The 15,846-nt window shown below is 39.4% G+C and overlaps 1 protein-coding gene across 1 annotated transcript in view; it reads left to right on the top strand.

The window, feature by feature from the left end:
- Positions 1–15,846, top strand: part of CFAP47 (cilia and flagella associated protein 47) — a 489,064-nt gene that overhangs the window by 48,933 nt on the left and 424,285 nt on the right. The window contains exons 12-17 of the mRNA XM_055121064.1: positions 2,751–2,903; positions 3,898–4,084; positions 4,184–4,280; positions 10,570–10,786; positions 11,207–11,445; positions 14,307–14,437. Coding sequence (XP_054977039.1) covers positions 2,751–2,903; positions 3,898–4,084; positions 4,184–4,280; positions 10,570–10,786; positions 11,207–11,445; positions 14,307–14,437 — 1,024 coding nt within the window. The remainder of the gene's footprint in view (positions 1–2,750; positions 2,904–3,897; positions 4,085–4,183; positions 4,281–10,569; positions 10,787–11,206; positions 11,446–14,306; positions 14,438–15,846) is intronic.

The raw sequence follows: 15,846 nt of genomic DNA on the forward strand, positions 1-15,846 counted from the left end.
AGGCCACACCGTGGGGCAGTACTTTGGCACCAGTCCTGGCTCTGTGCTCAGAGATTCTCATGGGGGTACTTGGGAGACCACGTGGTGCCACAGATCAAACCAGGGTTGGCGGCATTCAAGGTGGCCCCCTTAACCCTTTGTACCATGTCTCCTGCCCCATCAAGTAAATATTTTTAAATTAGTGAAAGAGGAAGATACTAACACTGCTGTCTTTGTCTTCTATATACATTTAAAGAAAACACTCAGTGCTGTAGAGTATTTCCTAAAGTTTAAACTTTTTAAAAACTTACACATTTTCTTCGCGTTGGGAGCCTCCCAAACATTGCTCTGAGGGCCGAGAGCCATCATCCAAGATCCTTGGGCGCCACGAGGGCCACTTTCAGAGGTGCTTGGAGAACTGTGTGTTGCCAGGGATGGAACAGCCTGTGTGCCCACCCATTGAGCTCTCTTCCTGGCCCCTTAAACGTTTTACTTTGAGGACCTAATAAGCAATTTTTTAGGTATGTTAATAACTTTTTTTTTTGCTTCAGTTACTTACTCCACCTTTCCAAGTACTTGCTTTTGTCCTTATTTAAAAAGGTCTTCAGATACAGACTAATTTCTGGTTCTAAACGGGATTCATGTTCCCAGAGCCTGAATTTCACTCTAACTATTCCCGCCTTTTGGTTTGTTCTTTGCGAAATCTGGCAATCCTCAGGACTGTCTCCTGGCTCTGCACTCAGGGCTCACTCCTGGCAGTGCTTGGCGATCAAACCCGGCTTGGCTGCTGCAAGGCAAGCGCCCTACCCACCGTACTATGACTCTGGGCCCTCTAACTATCCCTTCTTTCTCTCTTTCACTGCCTCCTTTTCTGAAGAACTCAGCTTTTCACAAAGGAGGGGTGGCTCAAAACAGGGAGAAATATTAGATAACTTGATTTGACTCATAGTTGCCTGTTGGGGAACAGTTTTTCCCCAGTGTGCCCAGACACGTTGTGCATTGGGTCTGGGCAGATGCGGTGCGAAGGATGAAGGGCGCGCGGAGGAACTACTGCAGGAGACAGTCGATGGCCAAAGAAACACATATTTCATAGAGGGTCTCGGCTTAAGAGGATGGTCCAATCACATGCAGTTTAGCATTACTGACCTATCACCTTTCCAACTCTACTTTGCCCAGTCCCAGTTAGGGCTGGATGCTGCAGTTAGGAATGCAGTTAGGTGACAACTCCCAACTGGGTCAATGTTCAGGGACAGGTCTTATTTGCTAATGCAGGGACAGATCTGCTCTGGCACCTGTTGTCATGCTCCACAGTTTCTCACTTATCAGTTAACTATTGAAAGTAAGAATTTTCTATTTTCGGGGCCAGAGTGATAGTACAGTGGATAGGGCATTTGCTCTACAAGTGGCAGACCTGGGTTCAGTCCCCAGCATTGCATATGGTCCACCAAGCTCTGCCTGGAGTAATTCCTGAATGCAGAACCAGGTGTAACTCCTCAGCAACGCTGGGCATGACTCACTGCACTGTAGTACTGACGTCCCATTGTTCATCGATTTGCTCGAGCGGGCACCAGTAACGTCTCCATTGTGAGACTTGTTACTGTTTTTGGCACATTGAATACACCACGGGTAGCTTGCCAGGCTCTGCTGTGCGGGCGGGATACTCCTGGTGACTTGCCAGGCTCTCTGAGAGGGATGGAGGAATCGAACCTGGGTTGGCCATGTGCAAGGCAAATGCCCTACCTATTGTACTATTGCTCCAGTCCTAGGTATGACTCAAAGCAAATTTTTTTTTTCTATTTTGGGGGGCTATACTCAGTTCCTGGTGAGCCAAGTAGTACTAGAGATTGAACCCAAGGCTCTTGCATGCCTTGCTTGTTCTGCAGCCCTTTGCGCAGTCTCCCCAGCCTCTAGAGTGGGAATTAAATTGCTAAAATTATTGAGGATTGAGGAAGATGAAAGTCAGAAGGTATAAATAATTGTACTTTTTATTTTTATTTATTTAGTTGCTTTTTGCGTGACACCTGGCAATGCCTAAGGGTTGCTTCTAGCTTTTCACTTAGGAATTACACCTGGCAGTGTTGGGGGGACCATATGAGATGCCAGAGATTGAACCCAGATTGGCAAGGCAAGTGCCTCTCTGCCATCCTGTCACTCCTGCCCTAGTTATACTTTTTAAATGGGAAGAAATAGAGTGAGCCCAGTTCGTGACTATGATATATCAAGCAGCATGTGATTTTTCACAATTTTTCTCTGTGTAAATGTATTGTTTGTTACTGGGGTTACTCCGGACTCTGTGCTTGGCGGGGTCACTGCTATTAGGGCTCAGAGGACCATGTGGTACCTGGCCTCCCACTTGCAAAGCCCTCTGAGCTATCTCTCTGCCTTTCTTCCTAATTTATATCACAGTGATCTAAAAGCAGCTAACTTTTAGGAAACTCTACCCAGATGTGTGTCTAGTTGCATCAGTAATCTAGAACTGTCCAAGCTGCCTACTTGATGGTTCCCCCAAGAGTGGGTTTAGTGTAGATGCCATCGCTTTCCAGTGACCTCAAGGAGTTTTTTTTTCTTAAATCAGCCAGTAAGGAAATTAGATAATGCTTTAGTGCTACACTTAGTAACGTTTGATATGCAATAGGTATGAGGACAAGAGCTTAAATTTGTCCTATTCACTGTTCTATAGCCCACCTCTGGCACAGGTAGCATTTAATACTGATTGATTTAATGCTGGTGTTAAAATAATAACATATCTTGCTCATATTGTCATATTGTAGGACAATTTTCACGAAGATTCCGAGATACAGTTACGTGGATCCTGAATTCGAGTACACAGATCTTGAAAAATTAGAAAAGGGACTCCATAAAAACTATTATGCACGATATATTAACTATTTGAGAAATATGCGCATACAGAAGCAAGCAGAGAGGTAAAGTTTACTTCCTCAGATAACATGAAACAGGTCATGGTGTGTTTCATTTCTTTATTTATTTCCTTTTTTTTGTCATTTGAATGACCTTTAAGATGAAAATATATATGTGTATATTTAATTAAGACACTGATTTACAAAGTTGTGTATATTAGAATTATTTCAGGCATACAATATTGCTGCAGCAAATCCTACCACCAGCACCCTCAGGGTCCCTGCCATCCTCCAGCCTGCCCCCTTGGGAGGCATATAGCAAATTTACTTCATATTACTTGCTCCCACAAAACTTAACATGGCAAATGGAATCATCAGAAGGTCAAGCAACAAAAGTCAATTTGTAATGATTAATTGCTATATGACCCTAACCTATGAAATAGGCAATTCAAATATTTAATACAACATGGTTTACTGTCTATTATCATTTACATAACTAGGTTTTTAATTCTGGCATTTAAAACATTTCATTAAATTTTATGTTGTACTTGAACCTTATTGCAGTAATCATCATATCTTCCCTGTCATAAATGAAGCTTCTTTTTTTCTGTCCCCTTGGCATACATATAACAAATTTATTTCATATTACTTGGTCCAGGATATGAAAAGAGAAAATAGCGAACTATTTTGACTATAATTATTTCCTTTTGAACTTGAAAATAATTGTTGCTGTTAGTCAAATGTCTAGGATCTCCTGAGCATGAATTATATCACAATTATCCTTGCCTTGAGCTAAAGGGGCTTGTATTTTTTGTGCTCCAAAGGTGGAATTGACTGCGAAGTGCATTCTGGGTGTTGGAGGTGGGCATAATTTCCTTAGAGAGCTGATTGAAAATGGCAATTTCAGCAAAGAACACTTTCATGCAGATTCGCACAGTCTCAGCCATCTTACATGGTTTTAAGTGGGATGGCAACAACATGCAATAGGGAATATTTGGGTTCGCAGATGAATTTTCCAAATTACTCGACTTCATCTAATTACTATTTTTTATTTCTAAAGGGAATTCATAAGATCACATAGTATAACAGAGAGAGAAATACCTCCTGATTCAGGTGTGAAATCACCTGAGCATTTAGGAGCAGAGGTTCCAGAGGAGTCCCAGTTAATAGACCTTTGGCCCAAACCTAACCAAATGCTAACTACCAAGAACATAATAGCCAAAGTCACAAAGTCTCTGAAAAGAAAGGCAAGTGCAGTATTTGATATTTGATGATGTCATGGAAATGCTTATACCCTCTTTACCAATACTGAATAATTGATTTTGAAATAATGTGACTTAATACAGATTATCCAAGGAATTAAGTCTGAACCATCCACTCCTACTGAGAAACATCACTGTTCAATTGTTTTGACACCAAAGCAAATTCACCAAGTAATCATTGGTAAGAATCTATTTAAAAAACTATTAAAGTCTGTATTTACTTTATTTTATTAATTTTATTATTATTGAGCTAAAACAGTGTATGATAGTGTTAATATCCTTTTGGTATGCAAATTTAAGGCACCTCATCCAACATCAAAGTACCAAAATTGCTCTACCACTATCCGTATGGTATGTCTAAAACCTACTCCATCCTTCTCACACCATTCCTCCTCCCAAAGCCACACAGAGTGAACTCAGTTTTGTTGTTAGAGTCCTAGTGTTTTCATTGGACATTATCCATTACCTTCCTCTCTCTCTCTCTCTCTCTCTCTCTCTCACATACACACACACAATCTGGTTAAAATAACCCAGCATTTGTAGCCTTTCTTACTTAACTAAGTATGATAAATTCTAGGTCCATCCAAGATATGGGAAAAGGCAGGCTTTCTTTTGTCAGTTTTTATAGCCATGTAGTATTCTATTGTGTGTATGTACCACAATTTCTTTATTTCTAAACATTTTTATTGATTGAGATTTGTGGTTTACGATAATGTTAATGATGTTTCCCTTGTACAGAATTGCAGTACCACATACCTATAACCAGTGTACCCTCCTCCTTCACCCAAGAACCTCAGTGTCCCTTTTTTTAAACCCCCTTCCCCCAAACTCAGTACATCAGTTCTCCCATTGTGTTGCCTTTGGCCCTTTGCTGCTACTTTGCTGTGTATCCTAAGTCCAAGATTATGAAAGAGATCATTCTGTATCTGTCTTTCCTTTCTTTCTGACTTAACTCAGCATGATACCCTCTAGTTCCATCCATGGTGTGGCAAATTACATGAGTTTATTTTTTTCTTAGAGTTGTGTAGTGTTCTATTGTGTGTGTGTATCACATCTTCTTGACCCATTCTTCTGTGGTTGGGCATTAAACCACAATTTCTTTTCTTTTTAATTTTTTTTAAATTTTAATGAATCACCTTGAGATAGTTACAGACTTACAAACTTTCATGATTGTGTTTCAGTCAAACAATGTTAAGTTTGACTAGGGATGGGTATCCCTTCACCGGTGCCCATTCTCCACCACCATTATTCTCAGCAGTATCCCTTTCCCCGCCCCAACCCCTCCCACCCCCTGCCACCGTGGCAGGTACATTCCCTCTTACTCTCTCTCTCTCCTTTTGGGTGTTACAGTTTGCAGTACAGGTCCTAAGTGACCATCATGTTTGGTCCATAGTCTACTTTCAGCATGCATCTACCATTCCAAGTGATCCCTCCAACCATCATTTACTTAAAGATCCCTTCTCTATCTCAGCTGCCTTTTCCCCCAGCATATGAGATCAGCTTCTGAGCTGTGGAGCAATCCTCCTGACCTTTATCTCTACTATCCTTAGGTGTTAGTTTCATATTATGTTACTATATATTCCACAAATGAGTGTAGTCATTCTGTGTCTGTCTCTCTCTTTCTGACTCATTTCACTTAACATGACACTCCATGTTAAGCCACTTATATGCAAATTTCATGATTTCATCTTTTCTAACAGCTGCATAGTATTCCATTGTATACTGCAATTTCTTAATTCACTTATCTGACATTGGGCACATAGACTATTTCCATATCTTGGCTCTTGTTAAAAGCACTGCAATATACATAGGAGTGCACACATATTTTTGAAGTAAAATATTTGTGTTCCTGGGATAGATACCAAGATGTACAATTTCTGGATCATATAGCACTTTAATTTTAACATTTTTTGCTTTATTTAGGTCACACCTGGTGATGCACAGGGGTTACTCCTGGCTTATGCACTCAGGAATTACTCCTGGCAGTGCTCGGGGGACCATATGGGATGCTGGGAATTGAACCCGGGTCGGCCATGTGCAGGGCAAATGCCCTACCTGCTTTGCTCCAGTTCCTCATTTTAACGTTTTTGAGGTGATCAACACAGTTTATCATAGAGGCAGAGCCAGTTTGCCATCCCTCCAATAGTGAATGATGTTCCAGGGGCCAGAGCAATAGCACAGCAGGTAGGGCACTTGCCTTGCATATATGGCCAACCTGGCTTCGATCCTGGGCACCCCATATGGTCCCCTGAACCCATCTGAAGACCTGGGGCGAGCCCTGAGCACTACCAGGTGGGGTCCAAAACCTCATAAGTAAATAGTAAATAAATGAAAATAGTCTTAAAAAGGAAACATATGGGCTATGCATGATACACAAACAGCTCAAGTGTCCCGTGAATGTGATTTTGTATAAAAAATGTAGTGTGTGTGTGTTTGTGTGTATACATATATACAGATATATATGTATGTATATAAATATATATACAAGCTATAAAACCAGAGATTTTGCCATTTATGAACAACATAGATGGAACTCTAGAGGTTTGTTCTATGCAAATTGAGTCAGAAAAAATAAGACAAATATTATGTGCTTTTACTAAGTGTAGAATACAAAGAAACTTAGCAGTGTTCACACCCAGGGACTGACCCAAGCACCATGGAATCCCATCAATGGCCAACATCCAGAGACTTAAAAGCAAGCTCCTGGAAGAGAGCGACACAGAGAGTCTCTTGCCCGCGCGCCTGGCTGTCTTCCCCGGGGCCCCTCGGAGGGGATGGGCTCCAACTTCCCTTCCTGCCCCGAGCAGAGCTCCCGGCGGCCGAACCTCTGGAGCCTAGCCACAGCCATGCTCAAGGTCCCTCTCCACACGTTTGGACGAGCCTCACGCATGAAGGTACCAGCAGAGGAACCCAGGTGTGTGGGACCCGGGGTTGAGACCACCAAGCCTGCTCGGATTGGGACTGGGCCTCTTCCACCTAGATTTCCCATTTTCCAGTAGCTAGGCAGTCACACCCAGGGACTGCCCCCAGCACCATGGAATCCCATCAACGGCCAGCATCCAGAGACTTTAAAGCAAGCTCCCAGTACCACGTGGCTGCAAAGCAGCCATGCGATATCTTATAGCCTACTTCTCCCTCTGGGAGAAACTGGCAAGTTACTGAGAGTTTCCTGCCCACATGGGAGGGCCTGGCAAGCTCCCCATGGTGTATTAATATGCCAAAACCAGTAACAAGTTGGGTCTCATTCCCCTGACCCTGAAAGAGCCTCCAATGTGGCATAGTTGGGAAGGATGAGGAGAGGCTTCTAGAATCTCAGGGCTAGGAAGAATGGAGACGTTACTGAGATCGCTCGAGAAATTCAACAATCAACAGGATGATGATGATGATGATGATGATGATGATGATGATGATGATGATGATGATGATGATGATGATGATGAATCAGTGGAACAAATAAAACCAAACCTGCTAAGTCCATGGACCCTCGTTGCAGAACTGAAGTTATCTGATGATATTTGATGAAGGAATTGTTACTAAAATCTAATAGATACCTTTAGAAGCTCAACTTTAAGAAAAAAATGCAATGAAATTTAAAATAAACAAAGATTCTGAATAGTTATTTTATCATTGAAGATATACTGATGACAAATAATTATGTGTTTTATTGTGTGGTAACAGAAAAAGAAAACCTGCTATAAAAAGAGCTACCACTATAGGTGGGTCGGTTACTAATGTAAATTTTGATAAAGATTTTGCTCATTCTTATTCAGCATAGTATTGGAAACCTTAGTCATAGCAACAAGGCAAGAAAAAGGCATACAAATTGAAAACAAAGAAGTACAACTGTTATTATTTATAGATGACATGAAATTATATATAGAAAACCCTAAAACCTCTATAAGAAATATGTTGCAAGTAATTTAGTAATGTAGCAAGATACAAAATGAGCATGTAAACTCTTTGTTTTTGTATATTAATAACAAATTATCAGCAAGTGAAATTAAGAACACTAATCCATTTATAATTTCCCCAAAGAAGGAAATAGAGTTAAATTAAAGCTATGGTATAAAAGTCCTATACATTGAAAATTGTAAGGTCTTGATGAAAAAAACTGAAGACACAAATAAATGAGAAAATACCTCACATGGATTGGAAGAATTAATTTTGGTAAAATGTCCCTAGTATCAAAAGCAATCTAAAAATTCTCTATAATATCCATAATGGGCTGGAATGATAGCACAGCGGGTAGGGCATTTCCCTTGCATGCTGGCTGACCTGGGTTCGATTCCTCTGCCCCTGTCGGAGAGCCCAGCAAGCTACCAAGAGTATTTACCCCGCATGGCAGAGCCCGGCAAGCTCCCCGTGGTGTATTCGATATGCCAAAAACAGTAACAAGTCTCGCAATGTAGACGTTACTGGTGCCCGCTCAAGAAAATTGATGAGCAACGGGATGACAGTGACAGTGACAATATCCATAATATGATCAGTTTATTTACAACAAAAAAATGATATATGATGGGGACTTAGTTACTAAAATACTAAATTTAGTCATGGACATATAATGTACACCATTGTGGTCATGGTTATTCATATTGTATGGCATGTTTGAAGATTGCTAAGTGTAAATCTTGAAGGTTTATACCCAAGAAAAAACATATATTCTAACTAGGAAAGATGATGGCTGTTAACTAGACTTACTGCTATGATTATTTCACAATACTTATTATAAATATTAAATAATTATGTACTCTACCAGGTTCTAATGTTATATCTCAAATATATCTCAACACAAATGTGTTAAAATGGTCAGCATCTTAAAAACTCGTTATCAGTTCATATTGAAGATGCTGTGTGACTGGAAATCTTACTGCTCTGGGGGATTATGAAATTATACCTACTTAAAAATATTTGCATACACAGTGGAATACTACTCAACCTTAAGAAAAGATAAAGTCATGCAATTTCCTGGAATGCGTGTGGATCTGGAGAGTATGATGTTGAGTGAAATCAGTCAGAAGGAGAGGATCAGACTCAGAATTATTTCTCTCATATACGGGATATAAGGAAACGTCACAGGGGAAAACCAGTTGCTCAAAGGCAGCAGAAACTATATGTAGGAGACCTGGTCCTCAGTAGGAAGCTTGCCATTGGGGTGGGGTGGGGTGGGAAGAATTATTAGGGAAGAGAACTCTAGGACAATGGGGGAGGGGAAAAGTGCCTTCCTAGAGGGTTGGGGTGGGGGGAGTGGGGGTGGGGGATGGGGAGGGAAAATGGGCACATTGGTGGAGGGTAGTGCACATTGATGAAGGGATTGGTGTTGGAACAATATACACCTGAAACTCAATAAAAATATCTTTGTAACTTTGTTTTTCATGATGATTCAATAAGTAATAAAGAAAAAAGTTTTGTGCTGTTCTTGGGTCCCAACAGGAATGGCCATGGGGTATCAGCACGACCAGCTGTGCCCTTCCCCCCTCCAATTACTTGACACTTTCTGCATTTAACCCTGCTGCTACCATGCAGTCCATCTATTACACTCTTACATGTGTATCCAAAAGAATATATAGAGGTGTTCATATTAATATTTGTACACGTATGTTTTAGCAGCTGTAATTATTATAGTCGGTACTTGGAAGCACATGGAATATCAACAGATGAAGAGATATTCACCTGCTACTTAATAATATAAGGAATGTGCTATTGACACGTGAAACAATTGAGTTAATCCTTGAGGAATTTACTGAGTGAAATAAATCAGAGAAAGTCTGTATAAACTATCTTATTTCAGTCATATTAGATTCTAGAAAATGTAAAATATTCGACAGTAGCATACAGCAAATTTTTGGTTGACTTCGGGAAGGATAGAGAAAGGATTCTGGAAATGAGGGAATATAAAGGAGTATTAAAAGGGGCCAGAGTGATCACTAGGGGTTCAGGCATATTCCTTACATGTGTCCCACCCTGGTATGACTGGTGTACGCAGTACCACATGGTGCCCCAGTATTGCTGGGTAAATTCTTGGAGCTCACCAAGCACCAGTGTATCCAGGAGGATCAGTGAATGCTAATAATTTTGTCATTTTTTGCATAAAATACAGTATATGTATAGTATGTCAGAATATTTTTATTAGGTACTATATATTTTGTATTACAATATTCTATAATAGATTTGTTTTTCTTTTTGGGTCACACCCGGCAATGCACAGGGTTACTCCTGGCTCTGCGCCCAGGAATTACTCCTGGCGGTACTCAGGGGACCATATGGAATGCTGGGAATCAAACCCGGGTTTGCTGCGTGCACGGCAAACGCCCTACCCGCTATGCTATTGCTCCAGCCCCTAGAATAGATTCTTACATATTAAATGTATTATAGTCTATTGTACTGTGAACTTTCAAAAATATGAACATTTGCCAACATTAATATTTCGTTAATTTTACTTTTATTAATTAAATTTATTTTTCCTTTTTTAGGGCCTTCTGTTCTTAACTTTGGAGATGTTTGTGTGCATTCCATAAATTCACAAGTAATTAATATTATTAATATGCTATCTGTGCATGTTTTGATCGAGTTTGATATTCAGTTTAAAGAACTTGAAAAGAGCAAACAGTTTTCATTTGTTATTCCACCCATAGCCTGCACTTATATTTCAATGATATTTCACACTACCACCGTTGGGAAGTTTTGGAAGTAGGTTTTTATCTCTGAATTCCCATTTTCTAGAATGAGCGTTTCCTTTGATAGAATGTGCATTTATAATTAATATGCTTATTTATTTTTCATAATTTGAGCCATACCTTGCAATGCTCAGGGGTTATTTCTGACTCTGCACTAAGGAATCACTCCTAGTGGTGCTCGGGGAACCATATGGGATGCTGGGGATTGAACCTGGGTCAGCTGTGTGCAAGTCAAGTGTCTTAACCCTCTGTACTATTGCTCCCGCCCAATAATTAATATATTTAATTTAATAATTATTATAATACATGCTGCACTGTGTCTTTACAAATAGAAATTATGTACATTAAATACTGCATGCGTTTTTTTCATGTAACTGGGGAATTCTATAACAGCTAATGGCAGTTAAATTTGGATCCTTTTACTGTGTTCCAGGTCTTTCACCTTTAAATTGAATGGTAAACCTACTGGACACATACTTGTGATGGCAGTTGTCCACCCAGTAAGACTTGAGTTGTCTTACAATGACATAGTATTGAAACCACAAGGTTTCTTGATGAAATCATGTTTTAGGAAGACAGTTAGTTTGTATAATCCCAATAATTATTTTGCCCAATTTGAATGGGAACCTGTGAAGAAAAAAGGGATGGCATTTTCCGTTAATCCAGTTAAAGGTAATAGTTTCTTCTTTTGTTTGATTTAGATTTAGTTCATTTAATCCTGTTTTCACACATTAGTAAATGAGTGCGTATTGCACAGTGAATATATGTTTACATAGAAGTAAACCATATATGGTAATTGAGGCATTTATCATTATGGACATGCATATAATTAAAAAAAAACTATGGATCCTGTGTTTGTACAGGATTTCTTCCCCCCCTCTCTCTTTCTCAATAAAATATATTCAGTATTTTTCTTTAAGAAGGAAATGAGTGAGAAAGAGAGGGAAGGAAGAGAGGATTTGAGAATTTTAAGGAATTGGCAATTGTGTGGACTGGCAATTTTGAAAATGAAATCGTGGAAGAAGTGATAGTCAATCTTGGATCCAAAGACTCAATCTTCTTTCTTAAGGCCTTTGGCTTTTTGGATGCGGCCTTCCCACGCCTTGGGAGGTAAGCGGCTGCACTCACAGTCTGCTGGTTTAAGTGCTAGTCACCTCTTAAAGGCATGGTCAGAGGAGCATTTAGACTGATGTTTGACTTGGTATAGGTAAGCACACCAGAGCCTGTCAAAATAGACAAAATTAACCATCACAGATACAGATGAATATCATCACATCACTACTATCAAAAGTAAACATAGTTTTTTTTTTAGTTTTGATATGATAATGGTATGATCCAGCAGTTCAAAATAACTTAGAAATTGTACATTGTGATAGCTCAAATGTCATCTCCTTATCATGACATTTTATCTACACTTTCTTAGGTCAGTTTAGAACCGCTGCACACCTTCTCTGCTCCCATAGTTGGCTTAACACCAACTTTGGAGATTTCTAAGTCCATATTTGATGACACTCACTTCCCTTCTTAATAGTACTCCAGTTTTGTTTGGGTAGCAGTCCTTAAGTATTCTCCCAGACTAATGAAATACAAACTAGAATTTCTCAAATTTGAGCATAGCGAGGCTGGAGAGATAGCACAGTGGGTAGAGCGTTTGCCTTGCACACGGCTGACCTGGGTTTGATTCCCAGCATCCCATATGGTCCTCTGAGCCCAGCCAAGAGTAATTTATAAGTGCAGAGCCAGGAGAAACCACTGAGCATCGCTGGATGTGACTCCAAAAGCAACCAAAAAAATTTGAACATAGCCCTAGAATATGCTTTTTATTTTATTTGGTTTTGGGCCATACCCATTAGTGCACAGAGCGTACTCCTGATGGTGCTTTAGGGATCATATGGGATGCCGGGATCTAACCCTTGTCAGCTGCATGCAAGGCAAGCGCCCTACGCACTCTGTTATCTCTCTGGTATGTTCTTTTAAGAGTGGCTAACTACTATGTTTTGATGCCTTTCCACATCGAGGAAGGGCCACACAGTAAGGAATGGCATTGGAAGATAGAAGAATCATTGTTCCTTGAAGACATTACTGACCTGTTAAGGAAAAACCGGAATAGCTATCTGTGGATTTCTGATTGCGAAAGATTAACGATCCCATACCTACATAATCCATTGTAGCAGGACGGTTTTGTTCCTTACAGACAAATATAATCCCAGTGGACTTGACTGTTAACTCATCCATGATCATTCCAACTTTTTTTTAAGAAATGACTTTGTTTATCATAGTCTAGGCCTTCAGGAGTATTAGTAATCATATTTCATTGGAGAGAGTACAGGGGTTACAACATGTGCTCAGGGGCTGCAGTGACAGCATAGCAGGGAGGGTGCTTGCCTTGCATGCAGCTCACCCGAGTTCTGTCGCCTGCATCTGATAGGGTCCCTAGGACCTTTTGGACTAAATCCTGAACAACACTGGGTATGATCTAATCCCTAAACAAACAAACAAATAGAAAAACTTGTCTGGTATTGCAGCCAACTTCTGTGTTTCCTTGCTGTGACCCCAGCATGGAGCCAGAATAGCGCCAGATAACTGCTGAGTGTGACCCGAAAACTCACCTCCCCACCCCCCAAATATCTCACAATGAGCGTTTGCTGGGTGTCACACAGCATGTTAATCCCTTTACATGTTAATCCCTTTTCTGTTGATGGCCACTACAATAATCTGAGTTATACATTTTATTTATTTATTTTTTAAGATCGAGGAGAGTACCAGTGTGTGAGAGTTGATATGACCCAAGGCAAAGTTTGGGATGGTCTCTCGTCTCTCGTCTCTCGTCTCTCCTTTAGTGTCCTGTGCTTTTGGTCTTAGGTGATCTTCTCTTCCTGATGAAAGAACTTCCGATTCATTCTTTTTCTCTTAAGTATCATTTTCTTACTCCAAAGATGAGGAATTAAAATATATTGAAGAAGGTGACACCAAATATACCTCAGATTGTTTGGGTTCTCAGTACATTTGAATTATAGGAATGTGTTAATGATTGTTGTGTTAGAAGTTTGATCTCTAGGAATGTGATGATTTCTTTTTCACAGAGGTCTGATAATAGTAATTATTATCTCCGAAAATTGAGTAAGTGCCAGATGTTGAAAAGCAATTCAGTGTTGGGAAGCATGAAGTGAGACATTTATTTGCTCAGGGGTCATGAATAGTTTTCTGCTGACTCTGTGTAGAGCCATTCCTTACCTGGGAGTGTTTGCTTCATTTATGATGTTTTAGCTTTTGCCAAATATTGTTACTTTTTTCAAGTATTTTAATTTTCCAACAAAGTTTAAAAAGTAAGATATGAGTATTAGATTTTGATCTATCTCTGTACTTACGTACTCCTTTGATAATTGTTATGAGTTTAATATAAATAATTTTAAATAAATATATTTTTGTGCCACCCCTTATTTTGGATATTAAATAGATGCATGTGTAAGTATCTAGGTCTTATATGTTATTAAAATATGGTGCATGACTCATTCTCTCTGAATCCTCTGTAGGCATAGTTGAACCACATTCCTCACTGGAGTGTGAAGTAACATGGAACCCAGGCTTCAGTTCCCTAGAAAAGGGAGAAATTATTCTTCACGTTCCTGAAGGAAACACAACAAAACTAAAATGTACTGCAGAGGTAATGATGTCCCTTATATATGATTTATAATATCAGGGCTCCTAATTACTTGGGTATCCATGTATATGCATATCTGGATTTCTGTAATCTTAGTAAAAAATGTTTGTTTGTTTTTTCAGGAAATGCTTATTGTAATACAATCTACTTAGCGCAGTCTCTGCCATGAATGAAGGCTTGGCAGAGAAGTAAAAAATTAAACGTTCTTTTATTTCTAAAATTTACCAGAAGCTCAGATCTCTTGTGTCAGCAATACTGGATTGTTATTTGAGCCTCTATAAATATGTAATGCCGTGGAAGCCACTAAAATTAAATTATTTTATTAATAGCCACCAAAGAAAATCAGAAAGTCATTATTTTTGCCTTATGCTATTGCATTATTAGTATTCTAGTAGTAATTAATAATTCAGTATAATATGGATTTTATAATTTACATTATAGGAAACTTCAGAAAATTCTTATTTCTATAACATATTATTCCTGTAATAAAAATATGAGTAAAGTAAAAGCTACAATGTGTAATTTTAACTTTCTGTGGTAGGTCCGAGATGGCCTTCATTTCTTGCCTCGTAATTACCCATAATCTATGTTACTTACATACAAATTCCCCTTCCAATGTCCTCAGTAACTTAAGTTTACTAAAACCCATATCTGTCTTTAGGCCACAATCATGCTCTGACACATTTCAGCTGTAAAGTAGCTTTCAGCCCTCAGAGATAAGATTCATCCACTTTTATGATGGCAAGTGGCAGTCAGAAAGAGGGATTTTCCTCTGCCCCAGACTTGATTAACAGAGTTTCTACTGTTTTCACCAGGCTTAAATTGCTTGCTCCTTTTCTTAAAACTTACTGTCAAAGTAGGGGATACATCCAGAAAGGTACACACATTATAAATTATGCCACTAGTTAATTTTTACAGATTGATAACTCATACCCAGACTCAACAACAACAACAACAACAACAACAACAACAACAACAACAACAACAACAACAACAACAACAACAACAACAACCACCACCACCAAACAAAAAACAAGAACAGGACCAGCATCACAAAAGAACAGCTCCTTAGTCCACATTTTCAGACACCATGCGAATGGACAATCACTATCCTTACTTAAAAGAATCTGCATTCATTTTACCTTAGAACTTTATAGAAGTGTAGTCAGACATTAGTCAAAGTGTGTTTCTTTATATCGGCTTGTTTTATTCATCATTAGGTTTGGGGGATTTGCCTCCACTGTGTCCAATGTGGTTAGTTCTCGTCTCCGAGCAGTCCTTTGTGAGCTAGTAGTATGTATCATCAGCTTTCAGAGCAGATAAGGATTTGGATTGTTCCAGATTTGTAGCCAGTAGTGCTTTTATGAACATTCTTAGAACTATCTAGTGAATAACTACATCGTTCTCGAACC

This window comes from Sorex araneus, chromosome X (assembly GCF_027595985.1).
Source record: "Sorex araneus isolate mSorAra2 chromosome X, mSorAra2.pri, whole genome shotgun sequence".
Lineage (NCBI taxonomy): Eukaryota > Metazoa > Chordata > Mammalia > Eulipotyphla > Soricidae > Sorex > Sorex araneus.